General features: G+C 47.0%; 1 protein-coding gene across 2 annotated transcripts in view; it reads right to left on the reverse strand.

Moving 5' to 3' along the window:
- SLC15A4 (solute carrier family 15 member 4) overlaps positions 1-7,333 on the reverse strand; it is a 29,147-nt gene extending 21,814 nt beyond the window's left edge. For both annotated transcript variants that reach the window (XM_081544708.1, XM_081544707.1), the window contains exon 1: positions 6,737-7,333. In XM_081544708.1, coding sequence (XP_081400834.1) covers positions 6,737-7,261 — 525 coding nt within the window. In that variant the 5' untranslated portion in view covers positions 7,262-7,333. The remainder of the gene's footprint in view (positions 1-6,736) is intronic.
- Positions 7,334-9,542: the final 2,209 nt, after the last annotated feature.

The raw sequence follows: 9,542 nt of genomic DNA on the forward strand, positions 1-9,542 counted from the left end.
CATCTCTGGGGTTGGGGCCCAGGAGTCTGTGTTTTTAAACAACTTTCCAGAGGACTTCTACTCAAAGCCATATAGCTCCAAACCTTGATACATCTGGAACCAGGGGAAAATTAGAGAGTGCGACTAAAACCACGTGCTGTTTTCAGACCAGGAAGCCTCTTGGGAATCAAGAGAAGTTCTGATAAGGACAGGATTCCTGAAAGGTTCCAGGATCACTGACATCCTGAATGCAGACACACAGAAGTACCAGGTTACACAAGCACTTTCCTGAAGACCTACCCAATGGGGGCCCGTCCTGGTGCAGACAAGACAGTCTGTGTGGGCATGGGCACCCCATAACATCCCTCCCTGAAGATGGCTTTTCACATCTACGTGACACCCCGAGAATGTGCTTGAGCCAGTCATTTCTAGCCAGTTCCATCTCATAAAATGTTTAAACAAACCTCCTGGTTTAAAGGCTGATGCTGGATTGTGTACAAAGACTGCCGGGTGTTGCTGTCTTGGGAACCTCTGTTGTGTTGTCCTTACATTACAGGTTATGAAAAGGTTGGACAATTTCTGGTCCAGTAACAGATCTGAATTCTGATCCACAGGGTAATCTCTTCTAAGTAAGAAAGGAGATTCTCACTGGGGGCCTACACAACCAGTTATGATGCACAAAAACCATCTTTTTAGCGGCCATATTATGTAATATGACATTTTAACTTCTATTTTTTAAGATCAAAGTACAGGTGTAAATACAAAATCACAATCACGTGCCCCTCCAAAAACTTTTAATCCAAAATGATTAAATATGCTATAGGGTCGCAAAAGAGTCGGATACAACTTAATGACTAAACAGCAACAACGTGGTAACAAGTAATCTGCATGAAATAATTATCTGGTAATCACTGTCTAAAACTGAAAATCTGAGTTTTAAACCTCACGTTGTCAGGATGAGCTTAAACTTGACTTTGACTCCCTTCCATATCAGAAATGAACAGAGATCCAAGAACAAATGATGGCAAGACTAAGTGAGTGAATAAATGATTTGTATGGAGGATGTCTTATGTTTTTAAGAAAGATAGCTCCCCCTGAGGACACAATACATTTGTTTGTTTATTTAGGCTGCGCCATGTGACTTGTGGAATCTTAGTTCCCCAACCAGGGGTTGAACCCATGCCCCTGCAGTAGAGGCGAGTCCTAACCACTGGAGTACCAAGGAAGTCCCCATAATGCATTTAAATGTCACTAAAATGGACTCAAATATTCGTGATCTCCTGGGAACAAACCAGAGGGAAGAATTGTAAGCAGGCCAATGGCTACAGAGAAAATATAACTAAAGATAAGAAAACAAGTAATTAGGGTGAGGGACAAACTTAAAAGGGAAGAGGGCCAGTAAACAGAATATCGAAAATTAATACAGACAACTTATGTATTAACTGAAATATATCAGGGACCTTCCCACCATCTATAGTGACGCTGCACACATCCTGAACTTGGCAATCAACTTATTTGAACTTCCAAGTGTAATGCACCCAAATTACTTTAGAAACCTAAGCCTATATTACTAAAGCCCGAAATAACCACATACCAGTAATTTTCTGGAACAAATGGGAAGCTGCCCTTGTAAACCACAGATCACATGCCTCTGTGCCCTGGACTGACACCCTTCCTTCATGTCAGTCACATTGCATCACCATCTGTACCCTCGCCTCCCGCCCCACCAGATCAAGGGCAAACAAGACCATCATGTGACTGGTCAAAAGACACCTCTGCTGCAACTCAAAGAGCAGCTGGAAGAAGAGGATCCTGTGCAGTGAGTCAAACAGTAGCTGATTTGGAAAAATGCCTTTAAACACACACGAGCGCAACTTTTCTTTCCTCTAGGTGAAATGTATCTTTGCTCTCGTTGTAAAGTAAGTTCTTTCAGTCTGCTATTTAAAATACAGAATCCATCCATTAAGAATGATTGTGACCTCTGAGAAAGTTTAAGCACTGGGGGAAAGGTGGGGCTGACAGAAATCACATCAGCATTGCCCTTGGACTCCGTGGTATAAGTCTTCGTTCCAAAGCCAGCCAAGGCCTCCTTCTCAGAGCTGCACAGCCTGACCCCATTCATCTCTCCCTCAGACTGTTTCCTTAGAAGCCCTGTGTCACAAAGGCGTAAGTGATAGAGAAGCCTAAAAGGTACCTTCTGCGTACCACTCAGCCACAGAAACGAATGGAATAATGTCATGTGCAGCTACATGGACGGACCTGGAGATTTTCACAATAAGTGAAGTCTGCTGCTAAGTCGCTTCAGTCGTGTCCAACTCTGTGCGACCCCATAGACGGCAGCCCACCAGGCTCCCCTGTCCCTGGGATTCTTCAGGCAAGAACACTGGAGTGGGTTGCCATTTCCTTCTCCAAAGCATGAAAGTGAATAGTGAAAGTGAAGTCGCTCAGTCGAGTCCGACTCAGCGACCCCACAGACTGAAGCCTGCCAGGCTCCTCTGTCCATGGGATTTGCAAGGCAAAAGAGTACTGGGGTGGGGTGCCATTGCCTTCTCCAAGTGAAGTCAGTCAGGCAGAGAAAGACAAATACTACATGATATCACTTATATGTGGATAAATGAATTTATTTACAAAACAGACTCACAGACATATAGAAAACAATCATGGCTACCACAGGGAAAAGTTGGGGGTGGGATAAATTAGGAACTTGGGATTAACAGATACACACTACTATATATAAGATAAATAAACAAGGTCCTACTGTATAGCACAGGGAACTATATTCGATACCTTGTAATAGACTGTAATGGAAAAGAAATGAAAAAAGGATATGTATAAATGCATAACCGAATCACTCTGCTGCACACCTGAAACTAACACAACATTGTAAATCAATTATATTTCAATTAAACAAAAAAGTTCCTGGGAGCTCCCTGGTGGTCTAGTGGTGAGGATTCGGCAGTGTGCAGTGGCCCAGGTTCAATCTCTGGTAAGAGAACTGAGATCCAGCAAGCTGCAGGGCCCGGCCAAGACTAAAAAAAAAATCCTTAAAAATAGAAATAGATTTCCTCAAACTCAGACAAGCCAGGAGATGCCAAACTAGCTCCTCCTGAAGAACGGATCACAGGCCTCATGCCCAGAGGGCAGGCTCCTGGCCCTATCTCCCTGCACCTGCGGGGGAGGGAGGGGAGACTTCTGAAATCCTCTTCAAAGACCAGCCAGCACCCGGCACAGAGCAAGCACTCCAGCTGAAGGGTACTAACATTTTCGTTTCCACTGAGATACAATTCTCACACTACAAAATTCACCCTTTTGAAATGTACCACTCAGTGTTTTTCAGTCTTCACAGATGTCCAACCACCACCGCTCTCCAATTTCACCTTCTCATCACACCAGCAAGAAACCTGGTTCTGTTCACAATGGCTTCCCCTCCCCCCTTTCCTGAGCCCCCGGCAACCACTCATCTCTTAGTCTTTATGGATCTGCCTATTCTGGACATTTCATATACATGGAATCCTATGATATGTGGTGTCTGGTGCCTTGCATCTTTCAATGGCATGACGGTTTCAAGATTCATCCACGCTGAAGCAAGTACTTCATCTCTTTTTACTGCTGAAGCATATTCCATGTATGGAGAGACCACATGTGTTTTATCCACCCATCAGTTGATGGCCATTGCCTTGCTGCTGCTGCTCTTTAGTCGCCAAGTTGTATCTGACTCTTGTGACCCCATGGACCGTAGCCCACCAGGTTCCTCTGTCTATGGGATTTCCCAGGCAAGAATACTGGAGTGGGGTGCTATTTTCTTCTCCAGAGAATCTTCCCGACCCAGGGACCAAACTCGGGTCTCCTGCTTGGCAGGCAGATTCTTCTCCTTAACTTTAAAAAATTTTTAAACATACAGAAAAGTTGGAAGAATAGTAAACCATACATGTCTATCATCTACATCCTTAGTTCTTTTTCTGTACATATATAAAATACTCTTTTGGCTGAACTATTAAGTTGCAGCATCATATTTCACCCCAAAGATTTCATCATGAATCTCCTAAAAATAAGGTTGTTCTTCTACAAGACCACAAACCATCATCTAAGAAAATTAACATCAATGCAACTTTATCTACTATGTGGTCTGTAATCAAGATATCCTAGTCATCCTGATAAATGACTTTTAAAGAAGGTGGGTTCCAATCACAAAGCACATGCTGCGTATGGTGGTCAAATCTTGGATACCCCTGAATCTGGAGCAGGCCTCTGTTCTCCATGATAGTGTCATGTTAGAAGAGATTAGGCCAATTCTCTTGCAGAACAGCACATTTCTTTTTAATGTCCACATTTAATTACATATCAAAAGAGTCCAAATTCTGTCATGCCTTCTAGAGAACTTCTATGGGACCACTCATTCTTTTAAGGAGTATTAATCACTTGTCTATTGTCTACTGGAGAGCAATCATTTTCAAGTCAGACTTTCTGGGTTCAAACCCAGTTTCCCCACTCACTTGCAGTAGACCAGGGCTGGTCAAACCTGCTAAGCCTCTGTTTATTGTAAAACGGGGATAATTATGGGATATAAATTGTTGCGGGGTTTTATATAAGCGAGTGTAGGAAGAGCACTCAGTACAGTGGGGCTTAACCTACACACTCAGCACGCACTGTAGTCCTGTGGCCTGGTCTTTAGAGATGGAGCGACTTCCCTGGTGGTCCAGTGGTTATCAACCTGCCTGCTAATGCAACTACTGAAGCCTGAGCACCACAACCACTAGCGCGCCCTAGAGCGTGTGCTCCGCGATAAGAGAAGCCACCACAATGAGGAGCCTGTGGACAAGGAAGAGTATAGCCCCTGATCCCTGCAACTAGAGAAAGCCTGAGCACAGCAACGAAGACCCAACATAGCCAAAAAAATGCTAAATAAATAAAACAAATTAAAAAAAAACACCAAAAACACAAGATGAAGAACTCCCAGTCCTGGGCCTTGGAAGTTAGCAGAACCATCACAGAATGCCCATCTCAGCTAAAGTACACATTAAGAAATCAAACCTGCACCTATACCATGGTGTGACTACCTATAAAACAAAAGAAATACATCTTTTTGCACCTCCATTTCCTCATTTTAAAAATAGGTCTAGGATTCACAAGAGATTCAAATGAGTGCACAGTCCATGGTGCAGAGGAAAGAGGTTAAGAATTCAGGACATTAGGCAACTATTATCTCCAGCATCGTTATAAGGCATTGCCTTACCACAATAGCCTTTCACGGGTCTGATTAATGTTCAGATTCAAAGGATGCAAGTTCTTGCATCCTGCTCAGTCACATACTAGCTCTGTAACTTTGGGCAAATGATTTAACCTCTCGAGTCTTCATTTCTTCATCTGCAAAATGGGCACAGTAACAGCAGAGACGTCCTATGAACTGGCAAAGTACTCAGTACAGGGCCTGATGCACAGTAGGTCCTATGTAAATGTTGGCAATCACATGGCTATTTGGCCCATAAACCTAGGAGTTGCCTTCTCTGTTGCATAAGATCAGCCAGCAATTCCGGCTCCCTCCCTGCATGCAATGTAGGAGACCTGGGTTCTATCCCTGGGTCGGGAAGATTTCCTGGAGAAGGGAATGGCTACCCGCCCCAGCATTCTTGCCTGGAGAATCCCATGGACAGAGGAAGCCAGGCGGGCTACAGCCCATGGTGGGTCGCAAAAAGAGTCACACATGACATAGCCACTAACCAACAACCACCACCTTCGTAACATCCTAAATCCACCACTTCATTCCTTGTCCACTGCCCCCGTCCTAGTGCAAATCTCTAATTTCTCACTTGGCCAGTGCAACAGACTCCTACCTGATCTGCCTGGTGTCTGCACTTTCCATACAACTGAGGCTCTATACCAGACTGCAAACTTTGTCTGCGAGGAGGCAGGGTGTAACAGCTTACATTTTAAGTAACATTCAGTCTGTCACAACTACTTGATTCTGTTATCATATTGTGAAAGCAGTCTCAGCATAGCTGATAGGAGACCAGGTAGGTGCAGGTCTGTGGTCAATAAAGCTTTATTTATGGAGGCTAAAATTTGAGTTTCCTGTCATTTGCATTTGTCACACACACAAACTTTCTTTTTTACAAAGAAAAAAAAAAACACACCTAAGAATCATTCTTATTCTTAAGTTGCGGGCTCTCCAAAAACAGGAAGTAGGCCAGATTTGGCTGGCACGCCACAGCTGCGAGGCCCCTGCCCTACAGAGACTGAATATTTTTAAAACGTAAATCAGATCACATTACCCTCAGCTCAAACCCCATAAACGTCTTCCCACTGTATTCAAAACAGACCTCAAACTCTTTACAAAGTGTCACATCCCGAAGTCCCTACCTGCCACCTCTGTTCCCATTTCTTTTCTGTTTGAGACATACTTGTCGACAACCTTCTGTAAGTTTAAGGCGTACAATACGTGTACGTGTTGTAGGTGTTGTACACAATACGTGTACTGATGTGTTCCATGCTGCAACACGACAGCTACTGTAGATGCTATGACAACCAGAACAACCCTCTCTTCTGGCCCCAGGGCCTTTGCACTTACGGATGCCCAGTACAGAAACTCCTCTGTCCCTGCCTACACGTCTCAACTCCAAAGGTCCCTTGGTTGGAAGGAGGTCCCCCGAGTTTGCAGCTCCGCTCCCCACTGACCACCGCAGGCAGCCCGGGTGGTAACCTGGGTTACCCGGTCCGCGGCCAATCCCGCCCCCTCGCCTCGCACCTGCGGACCCCTCACCTGGTCTGCGCCAAAGGGCGTGATGTTGGCCTTGACTGCGCCCACGCCCAGGCCCACTAGCGCGAGAGCGGACAGCACTGCGGGCGCGCAGTAGCGAGGGGGTGTGTCTGTACATGGCGGCGCCGAGCAGTTGCGGACGTTCGTAGGGCCGCGGGCCCCGCAGAGCGCCGAGCGTGTGGCAGGCGCGGCCAGCAGCGGGAAGGCCAGCATGCCGAGCAGGTAGAGCGCCAGGCTGAGCAGGATGGCGCGCGCCCGGCCGAGCCGCGCATCGGCGAGCCAGCCCCCGAAAGGCGACACCAAGTAGGTGAGGCCCATGAAGAGCAGCAGCGCCTGGCTGGCCTCCGCGCCCTCCCAGCCGAATGCAGTGCCGTTGAGGAACAGCACCAGGTTAGCCGTGACGCCGTAGAAGGCGGCGCGCTCCAGCAGCTCCGTCAGCAGCACGGCCGCGCACGCTGCGCGCCGACCCGCGAACGCCGTCCGCCGCGCCCCCAGCAGCGGCGCTCGCTCGTCGCCCGCGCCCTCCATGCGCCCACCCGCGCGCCGCTCGCCTGGCCGCTCTGCCGGGCTCTGCCCGGCTCTGCAGCCACCGTCGCCTCCGCCCTTCTCGCGAGACTTGTCCCGCCAGCCTCTTCGGCCCGCCCCACGAGCGTCCCCATAGGGCGAGCCCGCCGCGAAGGCCGCCTGGACTTCCGGTCGCGCCCCGGAAGTCTGCCCGGGAGGTGGTCCGGCTTCCGCCACCTGCAGTGCGGGAGGGCGGGGGCGTGACTATAGAGAGGGTTTTAAAAGTCAAAATCAGAGTCTCGCGCTCGGAGGTTCCCAGATTTCTGGCAGTGATCTCAGCCTTTCCTTGCCCTCCAGGCTAGTGTACTCAGGCTGACCCCTGCACCCGCGCCCGGTTTCCTGGCCCTGGAATGTTGTCTCTCCTGTCTCTGCTCTGTTGACTTTGGGAGCAGATAGTTCTTTTTGGCGGTTTGTCCTGTGCATTGTAGGATGAGTAATGGCATCCCTGGCCTCTAGTCTCCACTAAATGCCCGTTCCACTCTGTTCCCCAGTTGTGGCAATCAAAGCTGTCTCCAGATGTTCCCAAATGAACCCTGAGTGCAAAGTACTCGGCACTGAGAGCCACTGCCTGAGAACAAGCTTGGAGCCGATTTCCTTGTCACGTGGCTGGCATCCTGTTTTCCTTCAGCCCTCAACTGGAGTGGTGACTCCTTGTAAACATTTCTTGACCAGCCTGTCTAAAATGTATTCCACGCCCATCCCATTACCCTGTTTTAGTTTCCACATACTATGCGTCGCGTTTTTATGCTTATCCTTTTGTCCCCAGCTTGTACGTGGTCTCCACAATTATGAACTCTATGGCGGCAGGGTTCTCGTGCGTCTTTTTCCTCACCGTGCTTCATCTTCGCCCCCACCCTCCCCACCCCACCGCCAGGCACCTATGCGAGACACTGTCACAGTGCCACGGGCACAGCGTGGGACACTGCACCAGTGGTGGAACTGAAGAGTGTCCTGCAGAAGCAGTCCTCAGCATGCTTCAGAAATTGGGAAACTGGGCTGTAATGATTCAGTCTGAGCAAGACCACATCCTCTTCTTCCTCCATCCTTAACTCCAGCTAGGATGGAGCAATTACCTAAGAAGTGGACTTGCTGGTAGGTCATCTGGGTAAGTAGTCCTTCCTAAAAGGCTTGAAGCAATATGTATTAACTTTTTTATTTTTCAAAATGTCTGACATCTTGACTGTAGCAGAGCAAGGTGCTGGCACACAGAGGGCAGTAGATAAATATTTAATAAATATTTAATGAGAGAATAACTGAATGCCAACAGAGGACTTTACCCATCGTATCCATTAGTGCTAATCATTTTCAGCCGTCAGCTCCAATGTCCCTTTCCTGATCTTCCCAGATTTGAACAGATCCCTCTTTTATATGTTATTAGAACACAGGATACAATTTTCTTACACACCACCCATTATAATTTATGCTTATTTGTTTTGTGAAGGTGTTTAGTAGCTGTCCGTAAAGCTCAGAGTGCTGAGATTTTGTTTTCTCTGCTACTGTATTCCTAGAATCTAGGACAGTACCTGCCAGTGATTGATACGTGTGGAATTAAATGAATAAATGAATGACTATTTGTTGAATTGTAAATGGTGTTGGAAGAACTTGTTATGTTCACCTATTTGTTTTTTTTGAGACTCTTGTGATGTTCTACGGCATACATTAGTATCCAAATTTTGCTAGTGGAAAAAGCAAACCCCTCAAGATTCCTGTCCCGAATCATATGTCTAGTAGGCATTAGAATTTAGACTTGAGTAAAATGCTCCAAAATTAATTCCTAGTCCAGTGCTTCTTCCACACTCCAGCTGGTAGATAAGTCAAAAACTATGAGTCTCTTTTTTAAAGACTGACAGCATGATACACTCAGACAAAGCACAGAATAATATTAACATTAAACATGGAATGAAAATAAAGCTCTTCAAGTGGAATCACATGGTGACTTAGTTTTGAAGCCCTGCCCAAAACAGATGTGCCATTTTGAATGACAGCAAACTAACCCAATTAGATTGTCTGATTTAAGAAAGATAAAGCCAGGCGAAAAGGGGGACAGTGGGGTGGGGGTGGGGAGGGGAGAGGAAGGCAGTTACAGAACTCAGGATGTGCATCCAGGACTGGTGAGGACTTGTACCTGGTCCTTGGGAGGTCTGCTGTGCACCCCAATCTCTGTACCCAGAGGCCGCAAAATACATTCAGCAGGCAGAAATGTTTTCCTTTGATTGTGGTGTTTAAAAGAAGTGGGTCGGGTCAA

Source organism: Giraffa tippelskirchi, chromosome 11 (genome assembly GCF_054371585.1).
Source record: "Giraffa tippelskirchi isolate mGirTip1 chromosome 11, T2T-mGirTip1v1.2.pri, whole genome shotgun sequence".
NCBI classification, from domain to species: Eukaryota; Metazoa; Chordata; class Mammalia; order Artiodactyla; family Giraffidae; genus Giraffa; species Giraffa tippelskirchi.